General features: G+C 42.8%; 2 protein-coding genes across 2 annotated transcripts in view; both read left to right on the forward strand.

Annotated features, from left to right (window-relative positions):
* Positions 1-19827, forward strand: part of LOC136872405 (uncharacterized) — a 465041-nt gene that overhangs the window by 430889 nt on the left and 14325 nt on the right. The gene's annotated exons all lie outside the window — the stretch shown is intronic.
* Positions 11199-11468, forward strand: LOC136872404 (cyclin-dependent kinases regulatory subunit-like). Its single transcript, XM_067146224.2, has one exon. It carries the CDS (start codon positions 11199-11201, stop codon positions 11466-11468), a length of 270 nt encoding a protein of 89 aa, XP_067002325.2.

Here is a 19827-nt window from a genome sequence, read left to right on the forward strand (position 1 = left end):
ATAAAAGGAACAACGAAGGTATGAAAGACTTCCCTTCGGGCTTCGCAGAGGAAAGTTGTGGTAATATGTCGTCTTCGGATCGGCCACGGTATCCTGACTGACTCCCATCTATTGAAAGGAGAACCCCTCCGGTGTGTACTTGCGGCGATCATCTTACCGTGGTACAAATCCTTACGGAGTGTGTGGACCTGGTCGATCTTCGCCGTAGTCTTAACCTCCCGAGTACCATCTCCCTTATCCTGTTTATTGAGGAGCAGTCAGCAGACCTCGTCATCCGCTTTATGAGGAATAGTGGTTATGATTTATCGTGTGTAATGATGTCTTTTATGCTAGTGTATCTATGTCAATTGCGCGTTTAACCCATTGACTTCATTTTAGTTTGTGTTGCGCATTTTAATGTGTTTTTTGACTTCCAACGTAAATTATGTATATACATTTGTACTACCAGGCAATGCCTTATTCATTTTTCTCCTGTATTTTCTCTTATTTTATTAGAAAACAGGGCATTGCGAAATAGATCCACTGCTGGTTTAATCCCGTACTCATGTTCTCATCACCATTTTTTTAACTCTTGCCAGTGGATTCATTTTCAAATTTTAAATATCATGTATCATGTCGTCCATCTCGTTCCATTAGGGGCCGATGACCTTCTATGTTAGGCCTCTTAAAACTACAAGTATCATCATCATCATCATCATCATCATCATCATCATCATCATCATCATCATCAACTTACAAAATTTAAAACAGGAGTATCTAGTATCCAGCCTATTGGGCCTTTGTGGAAACAATCAGTTTATGTAAATGGCCCGAAACACAAATTGAATGGAGACTTGTACTTGCACTCCTAGAAATGAATTCTTAAAACCTAAGGGGCATTAGGCCGATGAAACGAGGGCTATTCCCAAACTATGGAGGTGACTCGTATAATAATAAATTAAGACATTACGGAAAGGAAGGAAACCAGTTACAAAACGTAGTCACCTCAAACCAATATGAAGGGGAACTCGAGAGGGTACATCACCCTCTGTCCCCGATTTACAGTAAAAGATTTAATGAAGTTATTACATTTTAATACATTTTAATACATTTTTAGAAAGGAAGGTTACTTGGTTTACGATTTAGGACCTTTCCCTCGGGTTAACTGCGGAGCTAGCAAGAAAGAAAGAAAGAAAGAAAGAAAGAAAGAAAGAAAGAAAGAAAGAAAGATGTTATGTGGCCATTACCTTGCTGAAGAACTGCTGCTCGATGAAAGAGGAGCCGCGCGTCTCCTGCTTGGCACACACACGTAGTTAGATGACGATCAATTGGCCAAGAGACGAGAAAATCCGCAGATTTTAACCCTCGAGGGAAGTTCGAGACCTTTCACAGATAAACCAGCCACACCCTCTCAATTTATTGATCAGTTTGAAGGGTTACACTCCAAATCGAAGAAGAGGGCTGTGATAGGTTGAAAATTAATTACAGATATTTGGGATTGGTTAGATTCAAAGCTAACGGAAAGAAAAGATAAATATGGCCAACCCAAAAATAAATGAACGTAGTAAAAAAAACGTATGAATACAAAACTTCTTCAAATCAAAAGTTCTTCCACTTCGCACCAGGGTGCATGAGCATAGTTTTTCAGCAGTGACATCTATGGAAGAATGTCCAAATTTCTTGATGAAGAGCAAACAAAACAAGTAGAAATTTACACAGTACAGGAAACTTCAAAACAACAAAATTCCATCAGATATTAGTGGTGACATCTTGTGAGTAAAATTTTTAGTCGGTCTAATTTCAAGTTCACGGTTTCTCCAGTAGAGGAGTTCATTTGAACGCATTTAAATGCGCGGCATTGGGGTGTACGTCCCGGTACAGACCTCCTGCCCCAAATGTCCTTCTTAGGGGTGACACAGGAGAAATATGAAAGATTTATTTCCAAGTTGAAGAAAATTTCTAAGTTTTGTTTGATAGTAGAAACTAGTTAAACTCCAGCTTTAGAGTGTCCTTGTTGACGTAGAGTTTGAAATACATGTTGGTACGTTTGACGGCGAGTCCTGCCGCCGCTGCCGATATCCAGTCGAGGTCGCCCGGATCCCTCAAGTACCCTCACATGCACCTCACACGCTACTATGAGAAGGGTAGTCGTGACGATGGACGCCGCAGATTAGAAGTGTATATATCCAGTCCCCAGATGAGTTGGCGGAAGGGGTGTCGCACTTCAGCCTTTGCCGAGAGATGGACTCAGGCGCGCCGTGCACAAGGATGCTTCACGGGAGTGGAGTGGGCCCGTAGCCCACTTCAGTTGTCGTACGGCGGCGAACGGCTGCGGGGGCACTGAAACAGTAAGATCTCGGCGGCAGAAAAGTGTTGTTGGTGACTTGAGATTTAGAGGGTACGATCTTTATTTGTGATGCTGAGGGGCGTGTGGCGTGGAAGATGTTTTTATGCCAATAGTGTGGATACGCAGTAGACGGGGGCTTGGTAATGGCCACGCAGGAATTGACCACAGGAAAACCAGAGGGGAAGATCGTACATACACATCATACACATAATGACAGAAGGCCTTAGATAAATATATATAACCTTCTAAGCTCCTGCTAAATATTAGCAGCTATGAATGGTCAAAAAGAACTCATTACACAGGTTTGATCTGAGAGATGTGGACTCTAAATATCCTCTCTGTGGCTGGATTGTTTACTAATAATGTAACGGGAGTCAGGAAATCCAATATGATGCACGGCCCATGAAATCTGGGGGCAAGCTTGCCCGCAGGAACAAAGTTTCTAACCATGACTTGATCTTCTACTTTTAAATTGGAGGGCCTCCGTCCACGATCGCACCTTTCCTTAACCTTTCCATGAGAAACTTTAAGATTGGTCTTCGCCTTCTTCCATAGATCTCTAATATTATCGGGATCTATTTTCTCTGGTAGAATGTCATTAAGTGACCAAAGGTTAGAGAGCGGCGTGTTAGGAACAAATTTAAACATCAGAGAAGCTGGAGTGAACTTATGAGACTCGTTAACTGCTGAATTCAAAGCGAAGTCCAACCAATGCAGGGACGTATCCCATCTGGAATTATCTTCATAATGATATGCAAAGAGAGCCGATCTCAGGTAACGATTGACATGTTCAGCCAGAGATGGTTGAAGATAATACGCCGATGTAGTTACATGCGATATAGACAGGTCAAAACAAAATTTATGGAAGAGATTGGATGTAAATGCCTCAGCATTATCAGAAACTAAATATTGACACGGACCAAAGGAAGCAAATATGGTATTTAAACAAGAAATGGTGGACTGAGCGGTAGCCAACTTAGTCGGAAATAACCAGGAAAACATTGTGAAACCATCTACACACACTAGAATGAATTTGTTGGCATTCCCCTTTTAATGGGGGAAGGGTCCGACGTAGTCGATACAGAGGCGTTCCATGGGGCGCGACGCTTGATGAGAAGATAGCAGGCATAGCTTAGTGGACAAGGCGGGCTTACTAAGCCAAGAAGATTTACAAGCTTTTACCTATTCTCGAATTTCACCGTCCATACCTTTCCAGATAAACATTTCTCGGATCTTTTCTCGAGTTTTGAAGATGCCTAAATGTCCCCCTAATGGGGTCTCATGGTAATACTTGAAGATCATAGGTACAAGGACAGCCTGAACCACAACGTTCATATTTTGGTCATGCCTCGACGAGCAAGATAAAACCCTATTCCTCAACATATAAGGGACCATATGTCCCCCAGAAGAAAGGGTTTCCATAATAGGGGCCAGCACAGGATCTTCACGTTGATATTTTTCAATATCCCTAAACAACATGGGGGCATCAGTTAGAATGGCATTCACACCCGAAGGTATGGGCGCGGGAAGAGAAGAACTATTTTCCTGTTCCAAGGTCTCCACATCATTAGGAAACATGCGGCTTAGAACATCCACCACAACATTTTCAGATCCTCGTATATGCCTAACACCAAATTGGAAGGCTGAAATCCTGATGGCCCAACGGGCTATACGACCAGTGCGATGCGGCCGAGCTAAGACCCAACTTAAGGCTTGGTTATCAGTTTCTAGGTCGAACTTAACATGTTCCAGACAGAGGCGGAACTTCTCTATTGCAAATAAGACTGCCAAACCCTCAAGTTCATAGATGGAATACTTGGCTTCTGGAGCCGTGAGTGTCCTAGAGGCACAGGCGATGGTTCGCCTTCCGAGTTCAGTTTCTTGAAGAAGCACAGCAGCCACCGCCGACGACGAGGCGTCAGTTTGAACGATGAATTTCTTCGAGAAATCAGGCATAGCAAGGACAAGGGCATTGCAAAGAGCTAATTTCAAGTCTTCAAAAGCGGCTTGTTGAGACGGCCCCCCACTCAAATTTGACGCCTTTCCTACGAGTAAGCTCAAGGGCGCCGCTCTATTAGCGAAGTTAGGAATAAATTTCCTGAAGAAATTCACCATGCCGATGAATCTGGCAATACCTTTGATGTCCTTGGTGGTTTGAAATCACGGATGGTCTGTGTTATGATCAATGGAAACACCATCGGGCGACACCATATGGCCTAGGAATAACATTGAAGGCTTAGCAAAAGCTATCTTAGTTAACTTCACAGTTAACCCTGCCTCACGCAGGCGATTAAGGACCTCTTTTAGATGATCATGGTGTTCTTCAAAGGTCTCAGAAAATACGACGACATCATCAAGATAATGCTACAAGTATTCGAATTTGATGTCGGAGAAGACCCTATCTAGCAGTCTCGTTAGCAGAGCTGCCCCCGTGGGGAGCACGAAAGGCACGCGGTTGTACTCATACAAGTTCCATTCCGTGACAAAAGCTGTTAGATGTTTGATTCTTCTGCTAGAGGGATCTGGTTATACGCCTGATTAAGGTCTAAGATGGTGAAGAACTTAGCTTTCCGAAACCATGAAGAACAAGAGTGGAGGTCGGGAAGAAGCACAGATTGTAACACCACCTTCCGATTTAATTCCCTATAGTCAATCACAGGCCTGAAGCCACCTTAGGGTTTCGGAACCAGGAAAATGGGCGGTGAATACGCCGATTTAGAGGGTCGAATAATACCATCCTTTAACATCTGATCGATGATCTCTTTGAGAGCCTTCATTTTAGAAGGAGATAGCCTATAAGGTGGAAACCTAACGGGGATTAAATCCATAACCTCAATCTTGTATTCAATAAGGTCAGTAACACCAAGGGTATCAGAAAAGACATCAGGAAACGACTGACACAACTTACCAATACTATCAGCCTGCTCCTCAAGTAGATGTCTAAGGTCTAACAACATCTCATCCTGGGTAGGCGAAACAGACGAACATGATGCAAACTTACACTTAAGCAAGGGAATTCTACAATATTTGGGAAATTTGAAAGTGCACGACTTGCTCTGAATGTCGAACACTAGACCGGTATAAGACATGAAGTCTGCTCCTAATATTGTGGGGCAAGACTCTTGCTTAGCCACAAACAGTTTTACTTTCCAAGTAAATTTAGAAATACGAATTTTGGCAAAGATGAAACCTAAAATTTCTAAAGGAGCGGAATTGGCCGAAATGCATTGAACCAAAGATGAACAATAGTCAGAAAATTTACAAATAGACTTTGATTTTGAGTACCATTCTGCCGAAGGAATGGAACAAACACTCCCTGAGTCTAATTGAGCGGTGTACGAACCTACTACGCTGGCGTAGCAGGGGAAGAGGTGATACACGTGGCGCGTCCCAGGTGGCGGATAGGGGGGTCCTAACCGGCTTGCCGGGGGACTTGAGGGAAATAAAATGCCTCTCGCGGACCAAACACACAACCCCCTGTGAGTGTGGGACGCCGACGAAGAATACACCCACGGTATCCCCGGCCTGTCGTAGGAGGCGACTAAAAGGGGCGACCAAGAGATGATTATCTTGCGACCATGAAACTACTTGTGATCAGTATCACCACGCGGAGAGCATCATAGATAGCTTTTACTTGCGCGTAGTACCACTATATTAGGTACCAAATAGGTTTGTGATTAGTAGCACACAGGAGTTTCGTGCGGTCGGCTTTTTCAGTACCTGTGCTTAGTACCACCATATGAGCAGGACCATGGGATGATAGCTACCATGGTTCTGCCTTGCCTGTGATTAGAACCCACTATATGAGGAACACCACGGGATAGGGCAAGATCCCTGTGGTTAGTACTCTTTTGTGATGAACACCATAGGTTTGCGTTGCCTGTAAATGGCGCCGCAAAGTGAGAAAAACATAGGTCTGTATTATATGTCGAATTTCATAACCTGTGAGTAGTACAGTAATGTGTGGAATAGCGCAAGTCTCTGCTACTTTTGATTAGTACCGCACCAGGACGAATACCATGGTTCTACTTTCCTAGCGATCAGTGCCGTTATGAGGGGCCGATAACTTGGTTTTTGTACCCCCTTTATACTGCAAGCATCATCGATTCAGTGTAATGCTCTAGAAGCAGTCCCTTGGTCAGTAATACTATTCTTTACGTCAGTTTGTGTGAATGTAAGGCATTGCGGGCCGCATCCACTGATTGTTTTAAATTCATGTCCATCCATTCATTCTTCGTTCTCACGCTTTGAATTCTGGTCAGTGGAGAATTTTAGACTTTTAATTTGCCATTGCATTTCGTCTCATTTCGTATCATTAGGGGTCGATGACCTCGATGTTAGGCCCCTTTAAACAAAAATCATAATCATCATCAATAGAACAGTAACGGGTTCACTATTCAACTCAATCTTTAGAAAAGGTACAAATGCAGGGGACTCCGCCGCAATCCTGAGGCATTCTTTAGGACATTCAACTGCGGGGTTAGAAGAACTTCTACCCTGTTCCGAGCTTTCGGTGTTTTTAACCGGGACTGAGCCTTGGGAAGATGACTTTGCCGACTAAGCCGATGCCACTAGTCACTTTCGATTATTCGAGTTGATGGAGGTACCACCAGAATTTGAACAGGAGGGGGTGCTATTGGCATTAGGGCAATTCTTGGCGAGGTGATTAATGGAACCACATTTGAAACATCCTTGTGATATCCCTGCCCCATTCTTTGTCCCACTGGATTTAGTCAAGTGGCACTTGTTGCGCAGATGATCTGTCGACTCAGAAGCATAGCATTTGCGGGTGGTGAAAGTTCGGCGAGGTTGAGGCTGAAAGTTGCTCGAAGACGGAGGGAGTTTCTTAGCGACTCGTAAGGTGTCGTCATACCTAACCTCTTCGGCTGAGACCGCCATAGCTTCTAATTCAGCAAAGGTTTGAGGATGCGACGCAAAACACAAGTAGGACCTATAGGGTGGGGAAATGCCTTCCACAATGGTCTGAACAATTTGATCTTGTGTGAAATGAAGAGCAAATACCCTTGGATAAAACTCAATGTCCTGGATGATATCGGCGAGATTTTAATCCAGTCGCTGTGCTCTGTAATAGTACCTTTGAATTAATGATGACATGGCTCGAGCCGGAATGAAGTTAGCTAACAGATGTGCTTGGAAATCTTCTATAGAAGATTGTTCAGCTATGGCTCTGACTATTTTGTCCGAGGGGACACATATGGAGTAAGGGTAAATAATTTGAAGGATTTGAGAAGGTGAGAGAGAAAACACTAGAACTTGATCCTGAAATTCAACTAAAAACTTAAAAATGAAATGACATCGTTAGTGGAATTAATAGAAAACTTAGAGATTCCCCTAAGCAACATAGCCAAAGGATGAGGGAAACTACTGAAACCAGGTGACATAGTAGGTAACGGCCTAGGAGGGGGGGGGGGGAGGAAACTTCCTAGACAGCATTATTTAAAAAGAATGGTGGAATGGGTGTATGACGATCAGGCTCATTTCCTGATGGGGCAGAATTTTGCTGCGTCGATACAGATTTTCTACTTTTTATACCCTTGGAAGAGTCTTCCTCGCTCACGATGTTCACGACCGTAGCTTGGTCGGTTTTGGGGGTAGCTGCCCCAGTCAGCAATTTAAGAACTTTATTTGACATTTCAGAGAGGTATTCAACAAGGTTACTAGCCTCCTTGGCAGGGTCTTCTTTTAGTTTGAGAGACAATAGTTCCCTAACTCTATTATAAAAGTGAAACAATGTAGCCTGTACTCTTTTAAGTTGGTTAGCAGAAGGATCACTCACTTCAAAAAAAAAATGAAAGTTGGAATACTAATTGGTAATTCTAATAACTCTTTAAGCTTGGTGGTATCTGCCGCAACCGTGCCTCCAGATTGAACATTACTAATAAGCAATTCGTAAATCAAATCCTCCTTGCGCAAGTAGCCGGGATGGAAAGAAACTTACAAATTTAGAAAAGGAAACAGGTAATTCCAGCGACTGAGAAAATTCTTAGAGTTCGGAACGGATTCTATGTTTAGCCAACAAAAGGAGCTTAATTGAGACCCATTCAACAACGCTCTGCTACCACTTGTTACGGGGTTACCCGTGGAGCAGAAGAGGTGAAAGAAGGTGCCGGGGTGAATGGGTCTAACTATAATGTCAAGAATAGAATTTAAAACTTAAACTGAAGGTTATATTTTCTTAAATAACAAAATTTTCATACAAATGAAATGTCAGGTACACTGACGAATTCTAGACAAGACAAGAAATCCAAAATTTAGTGACTGTTTAAATAAACTGCGCTTCATGCTCCTAGTTCAAATTTACAAAAAGCACAAATTTACTTGAGGGCAGAAATCGCTCAATACATGGATGACTTGCTCCCAATTTACATCATCAAGCCTCCCAGAGGCATTTCTACAACACTTGAAAAGAGCCGAAGTGCTCTCAGTTTTCCACCCCTATTCAAGGCAATATCAGAAAATTATCATTACTCGCCAACAAGGCACAACTTTCAAAAATTTAAAACAGGGGTATCTAGTACCCAACCTATTGGGCCGTTGCGGAAAAAATCAGGTTAAGAAAAATCTCCCGAAACACAAATTGAGTGGAGGCGTATACTTGCACTCGTGGAAATAAATTCTTAAAACCTAAAGAGCACTAGGCCGATGAAACAGGGGCTATTCCCAAACTATGGAGGTGACTCGTATAAGAATAAATTCAGACATTACAGAAAGTAAGAAAACCAGTTACAAAACGTAGTCACCTCAAACCATTATGAAGGGGAACTCGAGAGGGTACATCACCGTCTATCCCCGATTTACAGTAAAAGATTTTATGAAGTTATTACATAAGCCGGCAGAAAGTTACATTTCTAGAAAAGAAGGTTACATGGTTAACAATTTCGGACCATTCCCTCGGGTTAACTGCGGAGCTAGCAAGAAAGAAAGAAGGATGTTATGTGGCCATTACCTTGCTGAAGAACTGCTGCCTGATGAAAGAGGCGCTGCCCGCCTCCTGCTTCACACACACACTTAGTTAGATGACGATCAATTGGCCAAGAGACGAGAAAATCCGCAGTTTATCAACCCTCGGGGAAAGTTCGAGACCTTTCACAAATAAACCAGCCACACCCTCTCAATGTATTGGTCAGTTTGAAAGGTTACACTCCAAATCGAAGAAGAAGGCTGTGATAGATTGAAAATTAATTACAGAAATTTGGGATTGGTTAGATTCAAAACTGGCGGAAAGAAAAGATAAATATTGCCAACCCAAAAATAAATGAACATCAATTAGTAAGAAAAAACTTATGAATACAAAACTTCTTCAAATCAAAATTTCTTCCACTTCTCACCAGGGTGCATGACCATAGTTTTTCAGCAGTGACATCTATGGAAGAACGTCCAAACTTTTTGATGAAGGGAAAACAAAACAAGTAGAAATACACACAGTACAGCAAACTTCAAAATAACAAAATTCCATCAGATATTACTGGTGACATCTTGTGAGTAAAGTATTAAGTCGGTCTAGTTTCAAGTTCACGGTTTCTCCAGTAAAGGAGTTCATTTGGGCGCAAGATTTAAATGCGCGGCGTTGGGGTGTACCTCCCGGTACAATTATTATTATTATTATTATTATTATTATTATTATTATTATTATTATTATTATTATTATTATTATCCTGTCCCTTAGGGTCTTCTAGGGACCACGTGTCAATTTCACTACTTCATCCTTTGTTGTATTGTACTTTGCCGGACATTTCTACTTCTGAAAGGAATTATCCTACGCAGCATTTTCTGGAACATTAAAATTGATATGCGAGAGAAAAATGAAATGGCGTATGGCTTTTAGTACCGGAAGTGTCCGAGGACATGTTCAGCTCGCCAGGTGCAGGTCTTTTGATTTGACTCCCGTAGGCGACCTGCGCGTCGTGATGAGGATGAAATTATGTTGAAGACGACACATACACCCAGCCCCCGTGCCAGCGAAATTAACCAATGATGGTTAAAATTCCCGACCCTGCCGGGAGTCGAACCCGAGACCTCTGTGACCAAAGGCCAGGCCTGTACGCTAACAATTTAGCCATGGAGCGGGACTATGCGAGAGAGACAGGCTCACTTAAGAACCAAGTTTCATTAATTTTGCTCAACAGAAATATGAATCCTAATCAGACGAGCGAACTCCACTTTCTTTTCAGAGAGCTAATATTAAATCCAGAAAGTGAAATAGAATTTGTTAACGACTAAGAGAATATTAGAGTATTCTTACCAGTGGAAGTATAAAACACCGTCTGATGTACTGTCAGTGAAATATCGCAGCCATAACCAATAATTAGATGAGAGTGACCCGGTCAACTCTTCTTGATCATGAAGATAAGAAGAAGAAGAAGAAGAACAAGAAGAAGAAGAAGAAGAAGAAGAAGAAAAATAATATGTTGATGATGGAGAAGAAGAAGAAAAATGTCCGCCTCTGTGATATAGTGGTTCGTAATGCAAAACGGCTAAAATGTAGGAACCTTCTCTAGGCTGCTAACGTTACCCGGGATTTATTTTCTTCATTATCTTAAAGCAGTTTGTATAATTCGATCATAGAATGTTTTAATCGGTATTTCTTTAATTTATTTATGCATTCTGTAAATGTATACAATGCTGAAATTGAGGATTATTTTTGCTTGTCGCAGTTCTTTGAGTGGATACATTAATTCACATTTAATTCTGTTTTGTTGGTAGTGAGCCGATTTGTTCCTTCACTTTGAATTGAAAGCGGGCGGTTGATTTCTAAGTAATTCGTCATATTTTGCGACAGTGCTCAGCATTGTGCTAAAAGTGCGGAATTGTGTGTTATTTAGTTTTAGAGTAAACCCGTGCAAATACCGTAATGTCTCACAAAAACATATATTATTCTGAAAAATACTACGACGATAAATATGAATACAGGCATGTGGTATTGCCGAAAGAGTTGGCAAAGCTTGTACCGAAGACCCATCTCATGTTTGAAGATGAATGGCGATTAATTGGTGTTCAGCAGAGCCGAGGATGGATACATTACATGACACACAAGCCAGAACCTCACATCTTGCTGTTCAAACGTGAGATAACACCACCACCTTCAGAACAGAATGGAAAGTTAATGGCGAGACTGCTGTGATTTATGTTTGTAAGCTAAGATTATATTTGTACATATGTTAATAGATTAGTAAGTAAGTTTCATGGTACATAATGAGAGTGAGAAAATACAGTAGGTGTAATATTGTGTGCCAGACTGTTACACATGTAAATGACGTGGTCACCTGGTGAGCATAATAAAAGAAAAAGCCAGTGGTTTTCTCTCCATATTTATTGAATGATTAGTTTTGATTTGGCTGAATGTATCAAGCTGGTATTTTGCTATCATAGTCCTGTTATCCTGAAATAAGCACTGATATTTAAGAATACAGATCATAGAATTTGTCTAAACTAGAAGCAGTATACAGTCACTGCAAAAGTTGCTTTATTATAATGAAATTGAGTGTTTCATGTACTGAATTGTGATGTGAGTTAGTTGGGGCCTATAGATAAATATTCCCTCATCTCTTATTCAGATTTTAAATCATTTTTTATGGCATTATACATTTTTATTTGAGGATTGTGTTAAATTATATACATATATGAAATCAAATATCCTTGATATCAGTATTTCTCACTGTGATTTTATAATCTAACAAACATTTGGGCCCAAGTATGGGTTGTTTAAAATTGATAATTTAATTTGAGGGTATATCCAGTGAATCTAATTTCTTCCCAGTTGGGAACATAATTTCATTAGCTGCGAATGTTAAAAGTATTCACGCTCTTTAGATTCTTCCAGTTGTGAAATTACCAGCGTTTCTTCCAAGTGTGGCTGTGGACACTTAAGTTGGATCGTCACACCTTGTAAGTTTCCAGTGGTATCTCAAAAGCGCACTAGCTGCCAGCACCTTGGTAAGGTATGGCAATCACTGAGTGAGTTGGCCATGTGGTTAGAATTGTATAGCTGTGAACTTGCATTTGGAAGATGGTGGGTTCAGATCCCACCGCCTTCAGCCCTTCAGCCCTGATATAGTGGTTAGTGTGATTAGCTGTCTACTCCGGAAGCCCAGGTTCGATTTCCGGCTGTCCCACGAAATTCTAAAAGTGGTACGAGGGCTCGAACTGGCTCCACTCAGCCTCGGGAGGTCAGCTGAGTAGAGGTAAGTTCGATTCCCACTTCAGCCATCCTCGAAGAGGTTTTCAGTTTCCCACTTCTCCAGGCAAATGTCGGGATGGGACCTAACTTAAGGCCACGGCCGCTTCCTTCCCTCTTCCTTGACTATCCCTTCCAATTACCCCCTGTGGGCCGGGGACGCAGGCGAAGAACACACCCACTGTATCCCCTGCCTGTCGTAAGAGGGCTCTCAACATGAGAGCGTGGGTTGGTGACCATGGGCCCTTAGCTGAGTCCTGGCATTGCTTCTACTTACTTGTGCCAGGCTCCTCACTTTCGTCTATCCTGCCCAACCTCCCTTGGTCTACTCTTGTTCTTTTCCGACCCCGACGGTATTAGAGCATTCGAGGCTTAGGGAGTCTTTCATTTTCACACCCTTCGTGGCCCTTGCATTTCTTTGTCCGTTACTTCATTTTTCGAAGTGATGGATCCCTTCTTTTATCGCTCTCTCTCTCTCTACCCTCTGTAGGTTGAGGACGCAGACAAAGAATATAGCCATGGTATCCACTGCCTGTCGAAAGAGGCGACTAAAAATATGACCAGGGGATGATCCTATTAGCACCATGAAGCTACCTGTGATTATTACCATCACGCGTGTAGTACCACTATGTTAGGTACACAATAGGTTTGTGATTTGGTGCAGCAGAGAGCGGTTCGCTGTGGGTTTACAGTGCCTCTGATTAGTACCATTGTGAGAAAACGACACCGTGTTTCCGCTTGAGGAACACCATGGGTTTGCGTTGCCTCTGAGTGGCTCCGTTATGTGAGAAATGCCATAGGTCTGCGTTACCTGTGCGACGAACAATACTTGTGTGTTGTACGAAAACGTGTGGATCACCGTGAATCTACGCTACTTTTGATTAGTACCGCAACATGAGAAATACCATTGTTCTAATTTACCAGCGATAAGTATCATTATGATGGGCCATTAACCTGGATTTTGGACCCCTTTAGACAAACAATCATCATCGGTTCAGGATTGTGCTTTAGAAGCTTTTTTTTTTTTTTGCTAGTTGCTTTTACCTCGCACCGACACAGATAGGTCTTATGGCGACGATGGGATAGGAAAGGTCTAGGAGTTGGAAGGAAGCGGCCGTGGCCTTAATTAAGGTACAGCCCCAGCATTTGCCTGGTGTGAAAATGGGAAACCACGGAAAACCATTTTCAGGGCTGCCGATAGTGGGATTCGAACCTACTATCTCCCGGATGCAAGCTCACAGCCGCGCGCCTCTACGCGCACGGCCAACTCGCCCGGTGCTTTAGAAGCAGTCCCTTGGTCAGTAATACTATTGTTTTAAGATAGTTATTGTGAAGGTAGGCATTGTGGGTTGGATCCACTGATTAATTAAATTCTTATTCATCCATTCATTCTTCATCACCACCTTTTGAATTCTGGTCAGTGGATTATTTTGGAGTTTTAAATTCCCAATACATTTCACACCATTAGGGGCCGATGAGCTAGATGTTAGGTCCATTTAAACAACAAGCATTATGAGTATCACGTACAATATTCCCATCCCTCTCCCAAGGCCCCTGTTCAGCATAGCAGGTGGAGCCACCTGGGAGAGATACTGGTTCTTCCTCCCAGTTGTATCCCACCGACCCATAGTCTCAGGCTCCGGGACACTGCCCTTGAGACTGTAAAGGTGTGATCCCTTGCTGATTCTGAGGAAAACACCAACCTGGAGTTTAAACAGATTAACAAGAGGAAGTATGAGACGAAATGCATGTTGCAGGATGCCAGTAAAATTTTTTGTTTTGCAGGAAATCGCTGTAATGAATGATGTGAAGATGTCGCTATAGAGTCAGTTGTTGTGTACATTTCAGTGGTCTCGACAGACTGATAAGTAATACCAACGTTTGACGGCGAGAAAAGCAACGAGAAATTTATAATAATAATGTTATTTGCTTTACGTCCCACTGACTACTTTTTAAGGTCTTCGGAGATGCCGAGGTGCCGGAATTTAGTCCCGCAGGAGTTCTTTTACGTGCCAGTAAATCTACCGACACGGGGCTGTCGTATTTGAGCACCTTCAAATACCACCGGACTGAGCCAGGATCGAACCTGCCAAGTTGGGGTTAGAAGGCCAGCGCCTTAACCGTCTGAGCCACTCAGCCCGGCTCAACGAGAAATTACGTCATTTCTGAAGTATTCCCTCAGTGCGTGAGGGCGGTAGAATAACATCCACCGGGCGAGTTGGCCGTGCGTGTAGAGGCGCGCGGCTGTGAGCTTGCATCCGGGAGATAGTAGGTTCGAATCCCACTATCGGCAGCCCTGAAAATGGTTTTCCGTGCTTTCCCATTTCCATACCAGGCAAATGCTGGGGCTGTACCTTAATTAAGGCCACGGCCGCTTCCTTCTTGGCAACGTGGTTTGATGACCACTGCTCCCCTCGCTGAATCTGATATTACTTCCACTTACTTTTGTCAGACTCCCCATCTTCATCTTTCCTGTGCGACACCCCTTGTTCAACTCGCGTCCTTTTTTCTACCCAGATGGTTTTCGGCTTTCGAGGCCTAGTCTTCTGTTTTCACGTCCTTCGTTGCCCTCCCTTTCTGTAGCCGACATCTTCATTATTCGAAGTTTCGGATCTCTTTCTATATTTTCCCACGTCTCTTTATTCTAACACTTTTCCCACACCTGTTGTGTCGCATACGTGTATTTGACCCTGTTTTACGACGGGATGCCTTTACTGACGCCAACCCTAATTGGAGGGATGTAATCGTTATTGCGTGCTTTTGTGGTGGTTGGGGTGTTGCCTGAATATGAAGAGGAGAGTGTTGAGACCAACACAAACATCCAATCCCCGATCCAGAAGAAATAACCGGATGCGATTAAACCCTCTGTTAACTACAATCAAACCGGGCAAGTTGGTCGTGCGGTTAGGGGCGCGCAGCTCTGAGCTTGCATCCGGGAGATAGTGGGGTCGAACCCCACTATCGACAGCCCTGAAGATGGTTTTCCGTGGTTTCCCATTTTCACACCGGACAATTGCTGAGGCTTTGCCTTAATTAAGGCCATGGCCGCTTCCTTCCCATTCCTAAGCCTTTCCTATCCCATCGTCGCCATATGACCTATCTGTGTCGGTGCGACATGAAGCAAATAGCTGAAAAAACTCTATAATCAAGAGAAAAGAGGCTCGATCCTTAGAGGGATAGAAATATCACCTAAGGAAAGTTTAAGGTGACGTGGGGTACGTGATAGGCAAGAGATTCACTGGCTTCAAATGAAGGTTTGAGTTCTGTCCTAAAGAAGTAAGGTAGGGGTGCCAAATTCTGTCCCCGCAACTAATTTCGTCCCTCTAGGGATTTCCAGTTTTCTCTGTTGGTACCTAATGTTTAGCCGCGCGCACACGCGTAGCCTTTTGAGAGTTGGTTGTGTGCATCACGTTTAGCTTCTGTGTACAAGCAGGATTCGTTTTTCATACTGAGCTGAGTTAGTGCAGCATTCAAATTAAGAGCCTGTTATTCCTAGGGTGAGCATTGATATGTGTATGAAATACTGTACTGCATTTCAGTCGTGTGGTGTAGTTCCTGGCGTGTAATCGCTACAGTGAGGTCCTTGGTGTGAGTTACTGTAGTGGCCATAATAATATCAGCTGGACCGAGCACGATAGCTGCAGTCGCTTAAGTGCGGCCAGTATCCAGTAATCGGGAGATAGTGGGTTCGAACCGCACTGTGGTTTCCCGTGGTTTCTCATTTTCACACCAGGAAAATGCTGGGGCTGTACCTTAATTAAGGCCACGGTCGCTTCCTTCCCATTCCTATGCCTTTCCCAATCCCATCGTCGCCATAAGACATATCTCTGTCGGTGCGACCTAAGGTAAATACAAAAAACAAACAAAGTCACCTCCGTACAGGCCATGAAGGCCCTTGGAGGAGTGGAAGGTAAAGGCTTCCACCATTTTTAACCGCGCCACGTGATGGGGTAGAGTGGTTAGCTCTACGCCCGGCCGCCTTTGCCCCCAGGAATTAATCTGGTACTCATTTTTGGTGTAGGCTGAGTGAACCTCAGGGCCATATGACCCTCCGGAAGAAGAAATCTCGTTTCTTAAATTTTACGACTCCCTGACGAGGATTCGAACCCACGTCCTTCCGGGTGAACCGAGCACGCCTTTACCGCCTCGGCCAGGCAGCCCCTACGTAAAGTAAATAGCAGAAAAATAAATTTAAAAAATCAGCTGGTGAAGTTAGCCAATCAGATCGCTCCACAGTCGAATTCAAATGGGCTTTGCGAGACGGTGTATCTTAATCTTCATGTGGTTTAAGACTGGTTTTATAGCAGCAATCGAAAAATTGATTTCGCGAGGGGAATGATATGAACACGGACCTCCGTGACAGGATGGCGCTACGGTGAACACTGGCGGTGTGTTTGGGTTTGATGCTGATTTCTCGCCAAGGCACTCACGCCGGTCTAAGCCACTTGCAAATTTAGCAACACAGTCTCGCAAAGCGCATTTGAATTCACCCGCGAATCGATCTGATTGGCTAACTTCAGTAGCTATTAAATCCTATTTAAAATGGTAAGTGTTTGGTCCACCTTGCTAATACCCTTTTTATCATTAAAATTATTTATTCATACATTGACAAGGTGAACGTACTATTTAAAGTAGCTTTAGACCACGACGCGAGATCTCAAATTATTTTTTTCAGAATATTGCTCAGTATGACCAGCTCTCTTAACACTCATATACCCGGATCACGTTGCTTCCAACCACCCTGTATATCCACTGCAATCATGAAAAGTTTCTACGTCTATCTGCTCAAATTCTTCCACATTGTCCGTGTCTAAAAACTCATATTTCAAAGGTCCTCGATTTTATGACGTGTGACTGGAACAGTTACACGTATGTAATTCTAATTATTGAGGAATCAATATGTTAATATTTCGTGTTTGACTGTTATAAACGCCTTCTATCAGCCTCAATGACGTACTCGTTGCAGTCAGATCATATACGGTTATTAACCACTAAAATAGAAATATGCGTTTTAAGCACTAGATGTGCCCACACATGTCATTACTCAACTAGAACCTCTTCATAAACAATGAGATAAACATTAAGCACCATGTATTAGACTAATTATTTTCGCGTAATACAATATATGAGCCGACTGTTATTAATTAATGAGGAAGATACGAGGAGCTTTTAAAAAGTAATTGTATTCGGTGTAGAATGATAAATAACAGTATAGGTCTAAGCAGCTTATGGGATGGGTTTGAACGGAGTTGTTGTGGAGTGTGAAAACACGTATGTACCTTTACAGGTGGTAAGAAATGGCGAAGATCCATTATATTATAACAGAGAAGTAAAGGGATTACGGATAGGGTGACCTGGTTCGAATTGATAAAAGCAAGGACAAAATTATGTAAAAAGGAGGACAATGACGGAAGAAAGAGAACACAAAATTCCTCAATCGAGAGACTAAATTTGGACATTCGTTTACATTCTGGTTATCATGTACATAAATGAAATATATCCATTTCCATATTATACAGTAAATTCTTACAAAATGTAAAAAACGAAACTAATTTACACACCTTGCTGGTACTTTTCTGAACATTCATTTGACTTCAGGAGTTTTGGCGTGCTTAACATACAGTATACTTCTCGAGGAATTTAAACCGGGTGAGTCTGTCGCGCCTGACATTTAATGCTGTTAGGCATCCCACCGAACGTAACTGGTGCCGTTATGGTCTAGTCTCCTTTGCCGTGAACCAAGCAACAATCGCTTTTAATCATTTACTGCACCATTACCTTTGCAAAAACATGTACCGTATGCGACAGCCATTTACACAATGCATCAAACTGTCAAACGGTTATGTAAAAAGTACGTACCTATTATAAGCTTTCAGCAGCGTATGAAATGAACGCTAAAAGCGATGACATACTGATAGAAAACGTATGTGCATTTGCGAAGCGGAAGTAGTAGTCCATCTAGTAGGTTTTCGGGAAACCTACGCGCTGGAGTCGCCCTGGTGTCATAGGTTAAGTGCGGTGCTGTTAATACAGCTGCGTTTGGTAAGTCGGTTCGAATTTCACTTGAGCCTGTAAAGTTTATTCGCACCTTGTACTTCGAGAATCATCCACAGAGCCAATGTATCCGAATGCCCTCACGTCGTGGGTTAATTTGTGTATTTATTTATTTATTTATTTATTTATTTATTTATTTATTTATTTATTTATTTATTTATTTATTTATTTATTTATTTATTTATTTATTTATTTATTTATTTTGGCACTATTCTAGGCCATTAGGGCTCCATGGCTAAATGGTTAGCGTGCTGGCCTTTGGTCACAGGGATCCATCATTGGTTAATTTCCCTGGCACTGGGGCTGGGTGTATGTGTTGTCTTCAACATCATTTCATCCTCATCACGACGCGCAGGTCCCCTACCGGAGTCAAATCAGAAGACCTGCACCTGGCGAGCCAAACCCATCCTGGGATTTCCCGGCACTAAAAGCCATACGCCATTTCATTTTCATGTGGATGTTTTACAAACAGAGCTGGATGAGGATAGATTTGTTGGGGTTTGAATGCGCTTGACTGAACAACAGCCTGTTAGCGCAGTAAGTGTTCTAATAAGTGGACTTCTGCAGTAATACACGTTTCAGCACGCCGCTGAACTGCCATTGTAGGTGTTACGGATTCACATGCTTCCGTAATAAGATTTCGAAGGCTTTCAGGTTTTTCTAGATGCTGAGCGTACACTACATCCTTCAAATAGCCCCATAGGAAGAAGTCCAGTGACATCAAATCGGGCGATCTAGCAGGCCAGGTGACAGGTCCTCCCCCTTCCTATCCATCGACTGGGATGTCTAACATTCAGGTAGTTGCGAACATCTGCTGACATGTGAGGGGGAGCTCCGTCGTATTAATACCTCATGGTTACACAATAACCCAGGGACACATCCTCTAGCAGCAATGGTCTTGAAAAAAACGTAGGTTCCGGGCTCCTGTTAAATGATCCTCAAAGAAATATAGTTCAATTAGGTGATCACTCAATACACCACACCAGACATTTACTCCCCATCGTGCCCGAAATGCTACCTGCCTGACCAGTGGGGATTTTCAACACTCCACGATTCAAAGAGCCATTATTATGAAATCGTGCCTAGTCCGAAAATAAAATGTGAGATACAAACGCTGCACCATTTGACACTTGCGTCAGTATCTACGCACAGAAATCAGCGAGTTTCGAAATCTCGTCCGTGGAGTTCTTGATGTAGTTGCAGGTGATACGGACGAAAGACTAGAATGCAATATCCTTACAACAGACGACTG

This window comes from Anabrus simplex, chromosome 4 (assembly GCF_040414725.1).
Source record: "Anabrus simplex isolate iqAnaSimp1 chromosome 4, ASM4041472v1, whole genome shotgun sequence".
In the NCBI taxonomy this organism is placed as follows: Eukaryota; Metazoa; Arthropoda; class Insecta; order Orthoptera; family Tettigoniidae; genus Anabrus; species Anabrus simplex.

Excerpts from the sequence above, each read along its gene's own strand:
- LOC136872404 (XM_067146224.2), top strand. The coding sequence starts at position 11,199 with ATGTCTCACAAAAACATATATTATTCTGAAAAATACTACGACGATAAA.